This window comes from Phyllobates terribilis, unplaced genomic scaffold (genome assembly GCF_046119375.1).
Source record: "Phyllobates terribilis strain yellow unplaced genomic scaffold, ASM4611937v1 Scaffold_4__5_contigs__length_816908805, whole genome shotgun sequence".
Lineage (NCBI taxonomy): Eukaryota > Metazoa > Chordata > Amphibia > Anura > Dendrobatidae > Phyllobates > Phyllobates terribilis.
This window is the reverse complement of record NW_027362764.1, coordinates 88,322,815-88,344,378: the sequence shown is the minus strand read 5'-3', so window position 1 is coordinate 88,344,378 and position 21,564 is coordinate 88,322,815. Positions and strand designations below refer to the sequence as shown.

The 21,564-nt window shown below is 44.2% G+C and overlaps 1 protein-coding gene across 1 annotated transcript; it reads left to right on the top strand.

Annotated features, from left to right (window-relative positions):
* The first annotated feature begins 1,645 nt into the window (after positions 1-1,645).
* ZNF438 (zinc finger protein 438) lies at positions 1,646-21,226 on the top strand. Its single transcript, XM_073677611.1, has 3 exons — positions 1,646-1,781; positions 6,481-8,176; positions 17,543-21,226. Exons 1-3 carry the CDS (start codon positions 1,736-1,738, stop codon positions 18,126-18,128), a joined length of 2,328 nt encoding a protein of 775 aa, XP_073533712.1. The 5' UTR covers positions 1,646-1,735; the 3' UTR covers positions 18,129-21,226.
* The last annotated feature ends 338 nt before the right edge of the window (positions 21,227-21,564 follow it).

Sequence of the window (21,564 nt, the reverse complement as noted above, 5' to 3'; positions counted from 1 at the left end):
GGAGGAGGACGCAAACCCATCTACACACGGACGCCCGAGAGAGGAGGACGCAAACCCATCTACACACGGATGCCCGAGAGAGGAGGAGGAGGACGCAAACCCATCTACACACAGACGCCCGAGAGAGGAGGACGCAAGCCCATCTACACACGGATGCCCGAGAGAGGAGGAGGAGGACGCAAACCCATCTACACACGGACGCCCGAGAGAGGAGGACGCAAACCCATCTACACACGGACACCAACCCATCTACACACAGACGCCCGAGAGAGGAGGAAGATGCAAACGGATCTACACACGGACGCCCGAGAGGAGAAAGACGCAAACCCATCTACACACGGATGCCCGAGAGAGGACAACACAAACGGATCTACACACGGACGCCCGAGAGAGGAGGAGGACGCAAACGCATCTACACACGGACGCCCGGGAGGACGCAAACGCATCTACACACGGACGCCCAGGAGGACGCAAACACATCTACACATGGACGTCCGAGAGAGGATGACGCAAACGGATCTACACACGGACGCCCGAGAGAGGAGGACGCAAACGGATCTACACACGGACGCCCGAGAGAGGAGGACGCAAACGGATCTACACACGGACGCCCGAGAGAGGAGGAGGACGCAAACGGATCTACACACGGACGCCCGAGAGAGGAGGAGGACGCAAACGCATCTACACACGGACGCCCGAGAGAGGAGGAGGATGCAAACGCATCTACACACGGACGCCCGAGAGAGGAGGAGGACGCAAACGCATCTACACACGGACGCCCGAGAGAGGAGGAGGATGCAAACGCATCTACACACGGACGCCCGAGAGAGGAGGAGGACGCAAACGCATCTACACACGGACGCCTGGGAGGACGCAAACGCATCTACACATGGACGTCCGAAAGAGGATGACGTAAACGGATCTACACACGGATGCCCGAGAGAGGAGGAGGACGCAAACCCATCTACACACGGACGCCCGAGAGAGGAGGAGGACGCAAACCCATCTACACACAGACGCCCGAGAGAGGAGAAAGACGCAAACCCATCTACACACAGACGCCCGAGAGAGGAGAAAGACGCAAACCCATCTACACACAGACGCCCGAGAGAGGAGAAAGACGCAAACCCATCTACACACAGACGCCCGAGAGAGGAGAAAGACGCAAACCCATCTACACACAGACGCCCGAGAGAGGAGAAAGACGCAAACCCATCTACACACGGACGCCCGAGAGAGGAGAAAGACGCAAACCCATCTACACACAGACGCCCGAGAGAGGAGAAAGACGCAAACCCATCTACACACAGACGCCCGAGAGAGGAGAAAGACGCAAACCCATCTACACACAGACGCCCGAGAGAGGAGAAAGACGCAAACCCATCTACACACGGACGCCCGAGAGAGGACACAAACGGATCTACACACGGATGCCCGAGAGGAGACAGGACTGAAATAGAAAACAGCTGCAATAGATGCACACACGGCTCCTCGCCCCTGCAGGGCGCACGTTACACACGTGCACACTATGAACAGACACAGAACTCCGCTGTATGTGAATGACACATGATGACGTCATGAGTTTCCCGCTCATGTGACTCCTCACACTACAGCAGCCACACAGCCGAGTCTGACTCCTCCCCGCACGTGTCTGGTCACATGGTCCTGACGTCACCTAAGGTCCTTCACCCTGTAGGATGTAGCTCACCTGCCGTGCGGTGGAGGAGGGGCTGCCATGCATCATGTGCGGGCGGTCAGTGCGGGCTCCGCGGCGGCTCCAGGTACTCAGTCTGCTCCGCGGGCGGCGTCCTCCCTGTGTGCTCTCCTTATATTGTACAACTTCCGGCTTTTCTCCTCAGTAAGACTCCCTCTCCCATGGCCGGAGCAGTATGTGCGATGCACACAGCACAGCGCGGGATCCCTGTAGTAAGCTGCTCCCCGGAAGTGGCCGCAGAGTTTCCATTCCCTGACAGCAAGCGCAGAAGGCAAAGGGGAAAGTTTCACAACTATTTATTCTGCAGTGAACAGACATGAAGCCCCCACAGCGTGACTAATGTATATTAATGTATTAAAGGGGCTGGAAATGATCCCTTATCAATGGGGCACAACTGTGGAGACCCCCAGAGATCTGAGAACGGGCCAGACCCCCCAATGTGATTGGTGCGCAGAGCTCTGCTTCTTTCATTGTCTATGTGACGGCCGGAAATGAGCGCTGCGCACGTGTGTTTCCCACCATGCCATAGACAATGAATAGAGGGGAGTCCCTAGCTCCGTCCAAGAGGAGGGTCCGGAGGCCCTAGCTCCGTCCAAGACGAGGGTTCGGAGGCCTCAGCTCCGTCCAAGACGAGGGTTCGGAGGCCTGAGCTCCGTCCAAGAAGAGGGTCCGGAAGCCCGAGCTCCGTCCAAGAAGAGGGTCCGGAAGCCCGAGCTCCGTCCAAGACGAGGGTTCGGAGGCCTGAGCTCCGTCCAAGAAGAGGGTCCGGAAGCCCGAGCTCCGTCCAAGAAGAGGGTCCGGAAGCCCGAGCTCCGTCCAAGACGAGGCTTGGGCTTGTTCCAAGACGAGGGTCCGGAGGCCCTAGCTCCATCCAAGACGAGGGTCCAGAGGCTCGGGCTCGTTCCAAGATGAGGGTCCGGAGGCCCGAGTTCCGACCAAGACGAGGGTCCGGAGGCCCTAGCTCCATCCAAGACGAGGGTCCGGAGGCTCGAGCACCTTCCAAGATGATGGTCCGGAGGCCCGAGCTCCATCCAAGACGAGGGTCCGGAGGCTTGAGCTCCGTCCAAGACGAGGGTCCGGAGGCCCTAACTCTGTCCAAGACGAGGGTCCGGAGGCCCTAGCTCCGTCCAAGACTAGGGTCCGGAGGCTCGGGCTCGTTCCAAGACGAGGATTCGGAGCACCGATCTCCGACCAAGACGAGGGTCCGGAGCACCGAGCTCCGACCAAGACGTGTGTCTGGAGGCCCAAGCTCCATCCAAGACGTGGGTCGGGAGGCCCGGGCTCCGTCCATGACGAGGGTCCGGGGGCCCGGGCTCCGTCCATGACGAAGGTCCGGGGGCCCGGGCTCCGTCCACGACGAGGGTCCGGAGGCCCGCACTCGGTCCAAGACGAGGGTCTGGAGGCCTGTTCTCAGGATCGCTCTTGAGACCACCCTACAATCGTCAACTTGTCCCATATTTCCTAAGGACGGGATAACTTACAGTGTTAGAAATACCCGAGATCTGAGATTTAAGAAAAGAACTGGAAATATTTATAAAGATTTTTTTTTTTCAGAATTTTATGAAATTTGCTCCACAGTTCTAGTTACATAATAAAACTAGCGTATTACTCCCATCAGCAGCTGGTCACCTTTGACCGCCATCATTCATGTGACCGCTGCAGCCAATCACTGTCCACAGAGGTGAAACTGAACCTATAATATCATTCATGTGACCACTGTGGCCAATCACAGGCCCCAGAGGTACAGTTGAACCTATAAGATCATTCATGTGACCGCACCTGTAGCCAATCAGAGGTGACGCGAAACATCAGTCATGTAACCACTGCAACCAATCACAGGTCCCAGAGGTGAAGCTGAACCTATAACATTTATGTAACCGCTGCTGCAGCCAGTCACTAGCCCTGGAGGTGAAGCTGAACCATATGACCAACTGCAGGAATCCGTTTTTGTGGTGTGGAATCCGCATCAAAATCCAAATGTAGGGCTTATGTTGCATTTTGTATAGCGTTTAAAAAACAAAGCGCTTCATGTCACTTTTTATCGCGGGATGTGACAATGTTTTTGCAGCAGAAAGGTGATAACCACACTAAATTATTACCCCCCTTATAAAACCGCGCTAAAACCAAACGTCTTTTACTAGCGGTTCTTAGCTGTGGCTTTTTTTTTTGCCGTTGTGAATATTCCCTAAAGGTTATTTCATTACGTTATCAATCCTTATAATCAAGAAGATCCCAGTTCTTAAATAAGAAAAAGCAATTTCTAGCATTCATGATGTGGCCACCAAAGGAAAACACCTCCTTTATTCTCTGCTGTTCTTGACAGGCAGATCCTCTCAGTCCGACGCCTGCGGAGTTGGGTAGAACCTGGTAATTTTACTAGAAGTTATCAGTATCCGGAGTTTTCTTAGATGGCAGCGGAGTCGTTAATGACCTTCCTATAACAGCCTTTTATTTCAGTATGAATTAATTTCCCTACTTTGATCTTACAATTAAAATGTACATTTTTTTACTAAATATTAATGTCTTCATTTTCCTTGCAGCGCAAAGCTTCAAAGACTCCTGTGTTTTCTTGGCATGTGCCGCCCTGGTGAGCTGCTCGCGGGCACTTACCGCACTTGAGCATGTTACAAACAGGACCCTTTTATTTATTTTCTATTTTACTTATTGATTGCAATCACAGAAGGAACTAAAGTCACCGTTGACTTCTGATTTTGTAAAATTTTGGAATTTTGCAAAACCCTTAACGGGCAATTTTGAGCTTTTCCGACCTACTGTCCAATTCTTGTCTTAATCCGGCAAAGTCAACGTAGTTGTCGTTTATAACATCCTGTTATTTAATTGCCTCTTTTTTTTTTTTTTTAAACCGTTCACAGAAAAAAAAAGTTACATTTTGTAAGAACAAAAGGACTTATATTCACCTTCCCAATTCCTGACTCTTGGTTCCAGTGGTCTCCATTCACACACTTCCATTAATAACCTGTCAAAACAACATGTGACCACTGTAGCCGATCACAGCCTTTATACGCAATGTGTCGAGCTTACTGAGGCCACTGCTGCAACCAGTGGTTGTCTACATTGTTTACATGACATCGTGACATGCCATTGCTGGAGCTGACCAAATGCGGATTGACAGGCTGCTGGGGAAGCGCTGAAACTTGAGCGTCAAGGGATTTGGTAAAATGAGTATTACTATTTTTGCTGTTTTCTACCAATTATTTGTTACTAGATGGTGGCCCGATTCAAACGCATCGGGTATTCTAGAATATGTATGCGGCCGACCGGGCGCAATCAGCAGAGCGGTGTTTAAATTTGGCGGCAAAATCGCTGTTTGTTCGCGGCCGCTGGCCGCGACCAATCAGCGAATCATGTTAGTGAGGACCGGGGAGCGGCGCTGCCTGTGCGGGTACTTCCTCTGTGAGCAGCCGGGAGATGACCGGCTGCTCGCAGCAGAAGTATCCCTCTCATCCTAGCCGCATGGAGGTTAGCGGCGCCGCCGGTCGGGGTACTTCTGAGGCGAGCCGCTGACCTCCGTGCGGCAGATGAGCCGCCAACGGCCGCCATCTTTTTCTGAAATACCGCATCGCTGATTTTCCGCGGCTGGACCAATCAGCGACGCGGGATTTCCTGGACAGAAAGACAGACAGACGGTATAAGACGATTATATATATTAGATTTTACACTATTGCGGCTGTTTAATCCCTTTAACCATTGTTAGAATCTGTCCCTACCCTGAGAAGACCTAACTGATATACACTGCTCAAAAAAATAAAGGGAACACTCAAGTAACACATCCTAGATCTGAATGAATGAAATATTCTCATTGAATACTTGGTTCTGTACAAAGTTGAATGTGCTGACAACAAAATCACACAAAAATCATCAATGGAAATCAAATTTATTAACCAATGGAGGCCTGGATTTGGAGTCACCCCCAAAATTAAAGTGGAAAAACACACTATAGGCTGATCCAACTTTGATGTAATGTCCTTAAAACAAGTCAAAATGAGGCTCAGTATTGTGTGTGGCCTCCACGTGCCTGTATGACCTCCCTACAACGCCTGGGCATGCTCCTGATGAGGTTGCGGATGGTCTCCTATGGGATCTCCTCCCAGACCTGGACTAAAGCATCCTCCAACTCCTGGACAGTCTGTGGTGCAACGTGACGTTGGTGGATGGAGCGAGACACGACAATACTGAGCCTCATTTTGACTTGTTTTAAGGACATTGATTAATAAATTTGATTTCCATTGATGATTTTTGGGTGATTTTGTTGTCAGCACATTCAACTTTGTACAGAACCAAGTATTCAATGAGAATATTTCATTCATTCAGATCTAGAATGTGTTATTTGAGTGTTCCCTTTATTTTTTTGAGCTGTGTATTTTTAGATATAGGCGCTACATTTTATTTGTGTCAATCCATTAAATATCCTATAAATATGAAAAGGGATGCAGAAATAATTCACCTTAGCTCTTTGAGGGTTCATGGGTGTAAACTGTCTTATCCTGTTGCTTTGTCTCTTTAAGGTGTTTATTTACCTTTGATATTCTTCTCAATCTAACATCAAACAAAAGCTGTCTAGGTAATCATATCAGAGAAGAAATGTGTCACTGTAAAAATTAACAATAAAGTAGGAGAAGATGACTTACACCCATGGGCCCTCAAAGAACTAAGTTTGGTAATTTCTCCTTAAATTTGGAAATAGAGTTGCTGTCTTGCTGTCCTTTGCATTTTCCTATTATGGTGATATGTTTTATATTTTACAGGTGAATCAAAGATCCACACTGGATCAACTGGGACTATGCACTGCAGGAAGGCTGTTCCCAACATAACTCACTTTAGAACGATTGCACCGAAAGTGACGCCAAAGATTGTTCCTTCATATTCGTCATCCAGTTATCCTCCCTCTCTATCTGATGTTGCTGTGCCTGGAGCTAAACCTTTGGTTGTTAACACTCAGAACTATACTTTGATGAAAGTTGCTGGTCATGATGGTACATTCTCCTTTGTAGCTCTACCACAAGTCACATCACCAATGGGTGGATCTGTGATACAAACCACAGCGATACCTTTGCAAGAAAATCTCAAATTACCCATTCCAAGGTACCAACCCACTCGCAGCAAGAAGTTCTTTATTAAGAAAACAAAGGCTGCTTGTAAGCCAAAAACAGAAAAGTCTTATGTAGAGGTCAATCAAGGTAGACCTTCTGAAGTCTCTCCTAAATTAGACCTTAAGACTGAAACAGAAAAAACTTTCATGGTGGTAGAAGAATCGGGTTTAGAAAGCGGGATTTTCTTACGAAGCGGACCAGAATTTAGCAAAGTAAATAACTCAATAATTCCATGTATAAAAAAGAGTCTAAGTCCAACTTTCTGCACTGGAAACCCCGTAAAGCTCATCGAGAATCCAGAGAAGACATTTGGTTCAGCAGACAGTGGTTCTTTAGTTAAATATGAAAGCACCAGAGTTGTTGACTCTACAAACTCATTAACTGTTCTCTCTCCGGTTGTTTTTGGCAATCCACTTCATCTTCTCCAACCCGTTCCTAAAGGAAAATTGCCCATTTTGCCATATTCAAAAATTAAGAAATCGATTACTTTGGAAACTAATGTAACATTGCCAAATTTGGGTCAAACTGGAGCACAGACGGACCCTTGCCAAGTCCACGTTCCTTCTCCTTCTGGGAGTATCTTAAATGTCTCCAGTCTGGACTGCCCATGCCAACCAACTTTGACATCTGATTCGGACTTCTTGAGCAAACAAAATTGTAGTTTAGGAAGGAAACGAGGGAAGAAGCGAAAAACCTACAGCGACATGTTGGGTTATCAAACAAAAATGAGACTGGTTGGAAACAAGCTCATTGTGTGCAAAGATAAATGCAAAGCTCAGGGTGATAGTGGTGGTAAAAGCGAAGTGTCATTGAAGAAGTATCGAAGTATAATGCCAAAGCCGATGGTGGAGATTCAGAGCTTGGCATCACTGAATGCCTCTAACCCTATTTTTCAATCAAATATGGCTGAATGTTATCTTAGAAGTAGGCTGATTGGCAGCCGTCTCCACCGATGGAGGCAAGGGGACAATTCTTTTTTGACTCAAAAGAGTACAGCGAAGGTGTTCTACAAGTGTCATGTATGTGATCACAGCTTCCAGCTCAAGCATCACCTACAAGATCACCTGAACAGTCACAGCAACAAGCGACCCTACCATTGTCGTCTGTGTCGTAAGACCTACGTGCACTCGGGTAGTCTCAGCACACACATGAAGCTCCACCACAGCGAGAGCCGTCTCAAGAAGTTAATGTGCTGCGAGTTCTGTGCCAAGGTCTTTGGACACATTAGGGTTTATTTCGGTCACCTTAAAGAGGTGCATAGAGTTATTATAAGCACTGAATCTTATAAGCAACCAGAGAAAGGAAACCTGACTCTCAAGGTGAAAACTGAAGATAATTTATTATTACATAGGTAAGTGTTCTTGTAATATTTTATCTAAGTTCTTTGCAAAATCGCTGGTTCGCTTCATACCTTATGTTCTTTCGCAGTTAGGATTTTTTAGACCTTACACCCATGTATACAAGCTGTGCTTCTCCATCCATCTATTTGCAATATTTCTTTAAAATGTTTTAATTTTAAGGCTATGTGCACCTTACCACTGATTTGCAGAATTAGGAAGCTTTCTAAATGGTCATTATTAAAAACTTCCTATCATTTTGCTGCAGTGTTCAAAGGCTCCTTTACATAGGCCGATAATTGCCAGAATGAGCACTCGTAAAAACACTTGTTCCCAATCATTGGGCTTTGTAAACATGGCAGCAATTAGCTGATGAACGAGCACAATACTTGTTCGTTGATTGGCCGGATCAATTATGCGGCCTAAACCAGGGATGTACTGTCGACAATATGGAAACTGTATAAAGATTGACCAATCATATTAACGATCATTCAATTCCCATACACATGTGCCCAAGAGCCAACTTGAAAGTCAATTTTTGCTAGCCATAGGCATAAATCTTCCCGTGTAAACCCACTTTTGGTCCTTCACTTAGCGTGGTGTTCTGCAAAATCTGTCAAAAGTCGGTTAAAACTCTGCTCCTGGCTCTGACAACTTTCTTCTCTCAATGTTAGATACTTTTGTCTGTGTCGTGTATTGGGGACACCTACACATTACATCTACAGTAGGTCTTATGACATCCCATTTTAAACCCATAGACAGTAATGTTGAGTTGATCCTCCCTTTGCAGCTACAGTGGTGTGAAAGTGTTTGCCCCCTTCCTGATTTCTTATTCTTTTGCATGTTTCAGATCCCAAAATAAATTAAAAGGGAATCTGTCACCCCGTGGCACCTATCTGACCTCTAATATGGGCATACAGGTGATAGAAATGTAAATCTATATACACCTGTATGCCTCATATTAGAGGTCTTGTTGCTGTGAAATCTCTTATTAATTCAAGTTTCTGATGTGTTCCAGTCCCGGGGCCTGGAAGAAATCCCTGTCTACTGTGTGAATTATAATGTTTTCCACCTCCCCTGCATGTCACAGTGCCCTGTGATGTGCAGTTTGCAGCAGCCAAATCCAGGCACTGTGGCATGCAGGGAAGGGGGGATTTCTTCCAGGCCCCGGGCCTGCAAGCATCAGAAACTTGATTGAATAAAAAGACATTTCACAGCAACAAGACCTCTAATATGAGGCATACAGGTAAGTATAGATTTACATTTCTATCACTTGTATGCCCATATTAGAGGTCAGATAAGTGACAGGGGGTGACAGATTCCCTTTAAATAAATTTAAATATAAGACAAAGATAACACAAATGAACATAAATTGCAGTTTTTAAATGAAGGTCTTTATTATTAAGGGAAAAAGAAATCCAAACCTACACGGCCCTGTGTGAAAAAGTGATTGCCCCCTAAACCTAATAACTTAGTGAGGCCTGCAGATGTTTGGATGTTGTTGTGGGGTCTTTTGTGACCTCTTGGAAGTTTCATCGCTGCTCTCTTGGGATAATTTTGGCCGGCCACTCCTGGGAGGGTTTACCACTGTTCCATGTTTTTTTGCCATTTGTGGATAATGGCTCTCACTGTGGTTCGCTGGTGTGCCAAAGCTTTAGAAATGGCTTTATAACTTTTTCCAGACTGATACATCTAAATTACTTTGTTTCTCATTTGTTCCTGAATTTCTTTGGATCTCAGTATGATGTATAGCTTTTGGTCTACTTCACTTTTTCAGGCAGGTCCTATTTAAGTGATTTCTTGATTGAGAACAGGTGTGGCAGTAATGAGGCCTGTGTGTCACGCAAGGTGTGGGAACGACTTGGTGCAACACAGAGGGAAAGGGAGCCCAGACACTAGGGAAAGGGGGAAGTGGAGACCTCCTAGTCTGGTCTAGTGTCACCCTGTCTCAACTACTGTCCCTATATTGGCTCTTCACCAAACGCTGCACGCTTGCCTCGCCCTGACTTTCCCTGGCGTATGGTTAAGGCTAGGGAAGGAAGGAGATGAGCACTAGTCGATCTCTACTAAACTCTATAGACAGCAAGGGTAGACAAACAGGGGGGAATTGCTTAGCTTTAGGCGACTCCAGACAAATGCGCACACGGCCTCAAGCTCCAGAGAGGATGAAGTACTGCTCTTGCTAAAGCCTCACAAGTAGTAATGAATATCCCCAGCACCTCCCTCTCAGACACACCAGGTATTTATACACCCAGGCCAGGGAGCTAATTAGCCAGAGGGAGGTAGCCACTGGGTTCTAGAGACAGCCAGCCTCTAAGAAGATGTCTGTAATGCCAAACGTAGAGATCTCCTGCAACCAACTGCAGGGTGACTGTCTTTCACCTCTGACACACCCGTGACACTGTGTGTGGCTAGGGAAATTGTACTCAGCTTCCCAAAGATGTGATAAACCAAAGTTAATTTATGTTTTAAGGTGGGGGCCAATCACTTTTTTAACACAGGGCCCTGTAGGTTTGGATTTCTTTTTCTCTTAATAATAAAGACCTTCATTAAAAAACTGCATTTTGTGTTTACTTGTGTCACCTTTGTCTAATTAAATTTTGTTTTGTGATCTGAAACATTTAAGTGTGACAAACATGCAAAAGAATAAGAAATCAGGAAGGGGGCAAACACGTGTTTCACAGCTTCCACCCTTCTGGGAAGGCTTTTTACAAGATTTTGGAGTTTGTGGGAATCTTTTCATGCATCCAGAATTAGATTAAAGATTGTGAGTCAGGACCTCTTGTCCAACATCAGTGTTTGATTGGATTAAGGTCAGGTCTCTGCGTGCCCAGTCACGTTCTTCCACACCAAACTCCCCCAGCCATGTCTTTATGGCCCTTGCTTTGTGCACTAGAACACAGTCATGAGGAACAGAAAAGGCCTTTCCCCAAACTGTTCCCACAAAGGTGGAAGCTACAATTGTCCAAAATGTCTTGTATGCTGATGCATTGATATTTACCTTCACTAGAAATAAGGAGCTGAGGCCAGCCCTAAAAAACAAGCCCATAGCATTATCCTCCTCCACAATCTGTACAGCGGACACAATTCAGCAAGGTGGGTAACGTTCTCTTTTGGCATTCACCAAACCCACACTCCTCCATCAGGTCCCAAATAGCCAAGTGCAGTCCAACACTCCACAGAGCACGTTTCAACTACACCAGTGGTGGCGGCTTTACACCACTGCATTTGACACTTGGCATTGTGCTTTGTGATGTAAGGCTTGTGTGCAGTTGCTCTACCATGATGCTCCCTGCATAGTTTTAGAGCTCGTGTTAATACCAGAGGAGATTTGGACTATTGGAGTCAGCAGAGCGTTGGTGACTTTTTTGTGCTCTGATCCTCAGCACTTGGTGACCCCGCTCTGTAATGTTATGTGGTCTCCACTTCGTGGCTGAGTTGCTGCGGTTCCTTCCACTTAATATCTTAATATCACTCACAGGTGATGGGGGAAGATTTAGGAGGGAGGAAATGTCAAGAACGGACTGGTTACACCGATAGCTCCTATTACAGGACCACGATGGTATCAGTGAGCTCTTTACCTGCAGTTATGTCACATGTTAGTAAAGGCAGACGGCATGGTGGGGGTCCGAATGTTATACACAAGGGGCAATGTGGCTGGATGTTATACACCTGGGGCAATGGGGCTGGATGTTATATGCTGGGGGCAATGGGGCTGGATGTTATACGCTGGGGGCAATGGGGCTGGATGTTATACATGGGGGGCAATGGGGCTGGATGTTATACATGGGGGGCAATGGGGCTGGATGTTATATGCTGAGGGCAATGGGGCTGGATGTTATACGCTGGGGGCAATGGGGCTGGATGTTATACATGGGGGGCAATGGGGCTGCATATTATACACCTGGGGCAATGGGGCTGGATGTTATATGCTGGGGGGCAATGGGGCTGGATGTTACACACCTGGGGCAATGGGGCTGGATGTTATATGCTGGGGGCAATGGGGCTGGATGTTATACTCTGGGGGCAATGGGGCTGGATGTTATACGCTGGGGGCAATGGGGCTGGATGTTATACATGGGGGGCAATGGGGCTGGATGGAAAACCTGATTTAATTGATTAAGAAGTGTGTGCCCAGCTTCTATCCATATATTGTAGCATTGGGAGGATGAGTGGATGTTGTACACAACAGAGAGGAGAGAATAGCGAAGCATTATAAAAGGTAGTGCAGTAAGATTATAATAATGAAGCTGTGCTGATACACAAGAGCGGGTAAAACATTCAGCACCCAGGATACACAGACCTCCAATCCAGCATGTATTCCTGGAAAAGACATCCAAAAGAGAGAGGTCTGAAACTAGGAGCAGGGTGCATTTCAGGAGTCTAAAACTGAATAGATGAAGATTGTAGACTAAAACTTACTGCAGGTTTTTGACTAATGGTGACAACTAACACATCTAAAAATCAAATTGTATAACTCCTTCCCTAATCCATATTTTCCAGAGAAGACAGTCCTATCTAAATGCAGACTGCTGGGAGAGGTGCTTGCACCATTTCTTTAAGTCTATGAGAGTCACTGAAAAGGGCAGACCAGCTGTCAGACATTTCTTGTATATTCTTAATGTGAAGGAAGGATCTATCCCGGAATGAAGCACAGATGACTTTGCATTATAGCAGCGACACGGTTTTGATGTCAACTGATTCCAGCAGTCGCCAGAATCCTCCGCACAGCTCTGATCTATGAGATGTATTACTACTCGGGATTAGTCTTTGTAAAGGAATAGGTTTACAGTTTTATCAACTTTTGGATATCAGTGTTTGTCCTTTATCAGACCGGTGGGGGATCACCACCCGGCACTTCCACTGAGCTGAAACCGCACCACTGAGTACACTAAGTAGTGACCGCTTTCTGGTATTGCAACTCCACTCCTACTGCAGTAAATGGGAGCTTAGCTACAGTACCTGAGAATGAAGAGTACACAGTGTATGGAGCTGTGCTGTTCCAGCTCTGCGCTGTTCCAGCTCTGCACATTGTGTATATCCTGCTGACTGGCAGCAGCAAACAACTGATCAGTGGGGTCAGCATGTCTCAGCTTTACATGAGAAGTCCATTGCTGTAGAAACATTGCACACATGCTGCCGGATTCCCCACAGATTTTAGGGATAAACTTATTAGACAAGCCTACAACCTGCAGTAACCACCGCTCCACCATACCACTGCACGACCAGCTCTACCCTCACCTACTGTATCCTCACCCATCCCTTGTAGATTGTGAGCCCTCGCGGGCAGGGTCCTCGCTCCTCCTGTACCAGTCTCTGTCACATTGTGTTCAAGATTATTGTAATTGTTCTTGTATTATACCCCTTTTTCACATGTAAAGCGCCATGGAATAAATGGCGCTATAATAATAAATAATAATAATAATAATTAGCAAGGGCCGAACCCTCTAGGTGCCATCTGGAATGATAAATAATTCTCAAATATCTGACATATTATTGCTACATACATTTTTTGCTAACATGTACTTGTCCCTGGGTTAGAGGGAAAATAAATTAAAATATACCGGTGTTAGGAAAAAGAAACAAAAAAAACACTTAATTCTAAAATGAAAAGTTATTCACTTGGCCAATATGCTTTGTTTCAGTTCCTTGTGCTTTTATAGGTTTCTGCTTTCAGTCATTGAGTGGAAATTCATTCAGTTCTGGAAATATTACCTGGAGTTAAAGGGGTTGTCTACTATTTGGACATCCCCTTCTTGATCAAAATGTTTTGCCCCGATAAAATAATAAAGCTTATACTCATCTCCCTTGCAGGCGCCGTTCCAGCAGTGTCGGCACTTGTGGTCCCGGGGTCCCCGTGCTGTTGTTGTGACATGTGATGCCGGCGCCCAATCAGCACTGGTGTCACTATCCCTGCCTTCGGACAAATCGAAGAGGAAGTCCGGGCTGTAGCTGATCTGACTTCTTCTTCATGCTCATTTCGACAGGAGTCGGGGACAGTGACGCCAGCGCTGATTGGGTGCCGGTGTCACAACAATAGCACAGGGGCCAAGAGGAGAGCAAGCGCGACACCGCGGGAACGGCGCCAGCACGGGGAGGTGAGTATAAGCTTTATTATTTTATCGTGGCCAAGCGAGGAGTATGAACAGGGGTTGTCCAAGTAGCGGACAACTTTTTTAACAGCTCCACACTTCTGCGCTGTGTAATATATCTTCAATGCTTATTTAGGCTACACACTCCGGCTGGCAGGACATGTGGACCCTGATGACATCGTCACAAGTCCGTCTGCACATCTATGTTGCTGCCTGCTTATGATTTGTCAGTGTTATACGGGAGGCAGAAGTACACTCCCCCAGTGAAAAATATATAATAACACCCACTTGGACTTAACTAATGTTAACTCATTAGATGCCAAATATTTGTTTGCTAATATCTCAACATTGATGATCTAGTTCTACCAGCACCTATCAAAATGTGGGATGTATCAGGCAACACAGTTCTCGAAGATAATGATGTAAGGAAAATGAGCAAGCATTAGAATCTGAGCGACTTTGACAAAGTCCAAATTGTAAAGGCTAGACGACTAGCTCAGAGCATCTCCACAATGTTGGGTCTTACGATGATATCCCGGGATGTATAGTTAGCCGATCGATTTGCAGGGACTCCGGTCCATCAGACAGGTCATTAGTCTCTGGCTGTTGAACTGGAGGTTCGTGAATCTCTTACCATCCAGGATTCCCTGCGCAATGTCATCATTTTAGCGTGACGCTTACAGTGGCGACCAAAAGTTTTGCATTTTTTTAAAGTGTGATTTTTTCTGTCTGGTTGCTGTGACGCCATTTCCCTGTTGATGAATTGAATGTGCATGAAGTTGTCATCATGCAAGACCTTAATTTTAACCAAAATGCTTTTGAATATAGGTATGGTCATTTAATTTAAGAAAACTGACTGCCAAAAGTTTTGAATTTACTATTTATTGATCACAACATAGAGAGTAATTCATTGCTTACAATGCCAGAACTTAGTATTTTGTAGCACAACCTCTTGCTTTAATTACTGCACCACACTGACGGGGAATTGAAGACACTCGGGTGTTCAAGACATCTTGAGGGATCTTGCTCCATTCCATTTGCAAATCTGCAAAAATTCATCTTTATTGCTATGGGTACGGGCCCTAACTCATCCCAAAGGTGCTCTATAGCAGGGTTCCCCAACTCCAGTCCTCAAGGCCCACCAACTGATCATGTTTTCAGGATTTCCTTAGTATTACACAGGTGATGGAATTATTGCCTGTGCAGGTGATGCAATTATCACCTGAGCAATACTAAGGAAATCTTGAAAACATGGCCTGTTAGTGAGCCTTGAGGACTGGAGTTGGGGAATCCTGCTCTATAGGGTGTAAATCAGGTGATCGGCTTGGCCATTGCAACAGGCAAACATTTTTCTTTGCTAACCAATTTAGACTAAATTGGATGTGTGCTTAGGATCATTGTCTTGCTGTAATTTCCATCCCCTGCCTACTTTGGTTTTACCACGTGGCACCATTACATTCTCCAGGATATCTTTGTACATGGTAGCATTCATATTTCCATCAATTCTATGCAGAGAGATAATGGCAGATGCAGAAAAGCAGCACCAAACCATGACATTGCCTCCAGCATGTTTCATTGCAGGTGTTTGGTACCTTACATCATTACTTTTTCCAATTGGCGGTATATATAGTGCTTCCCATCACTACCAAACAGATCGACCTTGGATTCATCTGACCACAACACCTTAGACCAATCTGTCACTTTCCATTGGCTGTGTCCTGAAGCTCTGGAGAGGGACAAAAGCGCACACAAAATAGGGCAATACCGTCTGGCAAGGGGTAGGTATAACCAATGGTAGCACTCACCTAAAGATGTTGTGTGCAGGCACAACACCTATAAACGCATCAAAAGCTTCTGCTGCTGCCCCGTGGCTGGAGGAAATGGTTCTTTCAGAGGTAATGGCAAAAATTGGAAGCTGGCACGTTTAGGCGGGCTGCGCTGCAGGAATGAAGAGGCTGGGGATTCCAAGACGGTTTTTATTAATACCAACGCGTTTCTGCGCCGAACCGGCGCCTTTCTCAAGGTATAAAAACCAAATGAACAGGACACAACAACTGAGGGCTTTTAAGTAGGTGAAAATGGCTCCAAAAAGCATAAGGAACGCCCCTAAAAGGGGAGGGAGAAAGAAAAAAAAAAAGAGAATTTTTTTTTATTTTTTTATTTTACATATGAATGTGCTCGATCAAGGTTTAACCTTGTTCCCTGCACCCCTTCTCTATTCATTTATTTCTTCTCTGCTTTATTAACCACTCTTACCTCCCTTGTGCCTTGTATCAACACCCTTTTTTTTTTTCGTGCTCTGGAAATACAGTGAAGTTTTCTATTGAAATGGCTGAAAGTGGAGATCTTAAAAAAAAAAAAAATAATAGAGAAAGTTTATTGGTAAATTGCACAAGTGTTATTCATTGTATAAAGAAATGTTTGCCCAACGAATGAGCAAAATGGTCATTCGTTGGGCAAATGTGCAGCACAAAAGATCATCACTCTCAGCAGTACATCACTCTCATCAGTACATCGTTCTGTGTAAACAGAACTCGTGCTGTCGAGAACAATGACAGACTATGCACACAGAACGATCTAGTATTGATAATTTTGTGCAAATGTAATAATAATCATTTTATATAGCACCAACATATTCCACAGCACTTTACAAGCCAGTGTGAGCAGGCTTATAATCACTGACCACCAAATGTTTAACCCTGTGCATGGAAGATTAATTTCTATGAGAGTTACAGATTTGTGTAGCTCAGCTGCAATCAGCTATTTACGTATACCTCGCTCCCGTGGCTGCAGCTTGTTCACAGTTTTTCCCATTTTAACAGTCATCTCATTATTATCAGAGGCAGGATTACAATGACAAGTAACACCTGTTAACACAGCTGAATCCACCATTCATAATAAGTGATGGTCACAGCTCACCTCCTCCACCTCCCTTCAGAATGACCTCTGCACAGATCACAGAGCATGCCTAGAAAACTCCCTTGCAGGAGTGAGGTAGAGCTTGTACGTTGCTGCCTATGGTCCATGTGGCTCTGTAAGGCACATCTCTAAATACTCAGACAAGGTGGTTGGCCCCATAATAATGGGCAGAAAATAAAATTAAAATCATGCAATTGGGAACTAAAAATTAACAACGGTTTGTAAAAAAAAAAAAAAAAATCTCTCAGTGTTTGATTTAAATTAATGCATTTTCTATAAGATTTTATAGACAAGTTTAAAGACTGGTGTTGCAGAGAGACCCAAAGGTTCGTCTTTTCTTGAGATGACTGACTGTGGTTTTCTTTCCAGGAATAAGAGCCTCACAAATGAGGACAACCCCATCATCGGACCTACCGATGAGATCAAATTACAGATCAGATGTGGACGTTGTCATTTCGTAGGTCCGACTTTTTCGGATATGAAGCTCCATTTGTTCAGTGTTCACGGAGATGAATCTCAAGAAATATTGCCAGAAGGAGTCCTGGAAAGCCGACAAGGAGTCCAGGAGGAGGTGGTTAAACAAGCCACCCATCACTGGAGGTTACTGAATGAGAGACGAAACGAGGCTAAGGGCGGGAGCAGTGACAAGGTGTCGGCCGCTACAGGTGGATTGAAGGAACCTATCTTTGATTCTGACCTAGCCACTTTCGAAATTTCTACAAGTGCGTCCTCTCCATCAGCGGAAGGGAAGGATAACCTGAGCCAAAGTGTAATTGCTTCATCGCAAATCAGATTCCACCACCGAAGCCATTACAACTGCTTGCTCTGTACGCAAATGTTGGAAAACCAAAATGAACTCTTCAAACATTGGGAGAAGAAGCACAACTGTGACAATCCCTTGATGCTTTGGACAGTCTTCAATTCATTGCCTAAGGATGATGAAGAAATCACTTGAAGAGTTTCTTACTTCACCTGGAAATTACCGCATTCTCTGCACTGATTTGTATTTAATGTGACTTCAGTTTTGTGTCTTCTTCTTTTTGGGTTTTATATTCTGTTTTCAGATTCAGAACTTTTAGAGATTTTGATTTATGTATAGTAATTTATTGTATACAGGATTGTTTCTTAATTGAAGTTTTGTGGAAGTTTTGCCACTTTGTGCAATGCCCAAAGTTACCACTGTGTTAAGTGGTTGGGGACTCCTCATATTAGACTTTCATAATATAGCACTTGGACAGGAGAGTACACAGTATCTCAAGAATTAAGTTTTGCTATTCTAGATTTACTTACAGACGTTAAGTATATTGCCGGGTCTCGATCCAAAACCCTGCAATTGCGTTATATGCATAACAGATTTATCTTAGTTTGAAGCCAACACTAGGGGGAGCTAAATGCTATGTGGATTTATAGGACTAGTGTCGAGCTGGCTGTTTTTTGCAGTGAGCTCCCTATAGGAGTGTCTACAGGTGCACTGTGACTATGTGATGGGAAGAAGGAAAGCAGTTCATTTCCTGGCCCCCCTCTCACCACCGGTTTTATAGCAGTTGTGTGGTCTACCTCCATATCAGGCACTAGATGTGTCAGTATTTCTTCATGAGAAAAATGAGGGTTGAATACAGTATTATAAGTTCTAGAATCTCTTATTACATTGAGAAAGTTCTGGAAATTGAAAAAAAAAATCTTTGGTATAGATAGAAATTACTTTTAATGTGTTCTATTTCCCTGCAGCGTCTCCACAGGGGAAATAAAGCATTGCACAGTGTCCATTTACATAAGCGTGCTATCTAATAGAGATCAGGTCCTCCAGATCCTTTTTATATCTTCTCTCTATTCTAGCCTGGCAATGAAAATCCTAAATGGTGGACTCCCTGCTATTAACCAATAATTTCTTATATGGTTTTCTAAATCTAGAGACCCCCTTTAATGTAACAAACACTCCATCAAAGATTTTTTTTCACACTGATCTATGAAACACATTTTAATATTTGATATTATAATGCGAACCTCACTGATACTGAAGTCACCGTTCCTTTCATTTTAGCCATTTTTTTAGCGTTGATGTGAAGAAGTAGACGCCTCTCACAGTGCCTTTGCTTAGACAGTACTGTTAAAACTGATTTTTTTTCTGCTAGAAAGTATGGTCAGTTTATCGGCACAGCATAATGTGCCGATTTATTTGTTAATATATCTTTACTGTTTTCAGAGCTTAGTTATTCTTTTACAGAGATCCAAATGTCCAACTTGGACATAAAATTAAAGTAAAATTCTGGCTGCTTTCAGCCACCACTAGGGGCAGCTTATGTGCTTAATGTTTTATTACTGAGTTTAAAGGGTACCAATCATTTGCAGAAAAGTTTTTAATATATGGGTTGCAATATTCTACTGATTGCTGGGGGTGAGCCCAGTCTTGAGACTCCCTACTGATTGCTGAGGGTGAGCCCAGTCTTGAGACCTCCTACTGATTGCTAGGGGTGAGCCCAGTCTTTCGACCTCCTACTGATTGTTGGGGGTGAGCCCAGTCTTGAGACCTTTTACTGATTGCTGGTGGTGAGCCCAGTCTTGAGACCCCCTACTAGTTGCTCCAAACACCACACTGAAGTGCTCATTTCCATGTGACCACTAAGTCTATGGGTTCGTATACCGCTCTGTGGGAGCGGTATATGGAGCCATAAAGTTCTTCATGCTTCTTTCTTCTTACTTCTGCAATCTCATGTAGGAGCAGCGCACTTGAGTGTTTTTTTTTAAGCAAATGTGGCGTGTTTCATGGGTCCCAACTCATCAACAGCATTCCTATAAAATATAAGAATATTTTAGCAGAATGTAGGTTCTCCCTAAAGAAGTTTCCAGCAATCTAATTAATAATAAAAAAAACAATCCTCCAGCGCTGGGCCTTAGGATTCTTGCTGGTCCTGCAGCAATGGCGTCACATGCATCATTCATGAAAGCACAGCGGCCAGTGGTTGGCAGCAGCATTCACATGAACGATGTATGTAATGTCATTGCTGCAGGACCGGTGGAGATTACGGAACCTGCAGATGTTTGCAAAGACAAGTAAGTTTTTTTTATTAATTAATATTATTCCTTTTTCTGCTGTTAGCCTGTTTTCTAAAATTCTCAGACAACTGTATGCAGAAAGCTCCCTCTAGTGGTGGCTAAAAGTAGCTAGAATTCTTTCAGAAAAAAAAGAGACTCCTCTAAAAAATATATTTAAAATATTAGCACAAAATGTTGCACTTATTTAGGTTTAAATAGGAAAATGGTGTTCAAGGGTAATCCTAGGTACTTGGTTAGAATTTCACTTTATTCTTCAATTATAGCTGGATACATTTGTTTTACCCTGTTGTGATTGTCTCATTTTGTATGTTTTTCATGTATTGAAAGTGCCTTAAAAAAAATCAGGAAAAGATAGTTAAAAAATTATCAATTTCCACTAATTAGAGAAAAATCTTCTGTTCACCAAATATGACACTTTAATAATTTTATATAATTGTTTTTGTTTTGTTTTATGTTAACTAAATGCATTTAATAAACAGGTTAAAATGTGATTATATATAGATTTTTTTATTTGAAGTTATAGGCCAGGAAACGCTAACAATTGTTCTCCACTTTGCATTGATAATTTTTCATCTTTGTACAATGACAATCTAACCATTCCTTGTTCTGTGAATGTATAATTCCAATGTAAATTTAATAACCAGAGTGTTAACCTCCAGCAGGAAATCTCACAGTAGAACTATCCCAGCAGGGTTTTAGGATTTCCTTTTATATTACTATTACGGTATATTATAATCTGTGTGTGTCTGGTTTTTTGTTGAGTAAGGTCACACAAAGAAAAGAAAAAAGAAAATTGAAGATTTTCATATGCACTGGTCCCAAAATATATCAGCATTGATTGCTTTAGAAAATTTAGCCACAAACTGTAATTTAGATCTGCCAGAAAATCCTCATTTTTGTAGATGCAATGTGCGATCTTTTCTACATACATAAAAATAAAGCAGCATTCGTATACTTTCCATAAAAGAGGAAAATATATATCTCAGAATATATATATACTGTATGTGTGTGTACATTTGTGTGCGTGTGGATATATATATTCAGTACAGACCAAAAGTTTGGACACACCTCATTTAAAGATTTTTCTATATTTTCATAACTATGAAAATTGTACATTCACACTGAAGGCATCAAAACTATGAATTAACACTTGTGGAATTATATACTTAACAAAAAAGTGTGAAACAACTGAAAATATGTCTTATATTCTAGGTTCTTCAAAGTAGCCACCTTTTGCTTTGATGACTGCTTTGCACACTCTTGGCATTCTCTTGGTGAGCTTCAAGAGGTAGTCACCGGAAATGGTCTTCCAACAATTTTGAAGGAGTTCCCAGAGA

Coding starts and splice junctions, on each gene's coding strand:
- ZNF438 (XM_073677611.1), top strand. CDS start 1,736: ATGCATCATGTGCGGGCGGTCAGTGCGGGCTCCGCGGCGGCTCCAG. Junction 1,782..6,480: donor GGGCTCCGCGGCGGCTCCAG/GTACTCAGTCTG, acceptor TATATTTTACAG/GTGAATCAAAGATCCACACT. Junction 8,177..17,542: donor GATAATTTATTATTACATAG/GTAAGTGTTCTT, acceptor TTTTCTTTCCAG/GAATAAGAGCCTCACAAATG.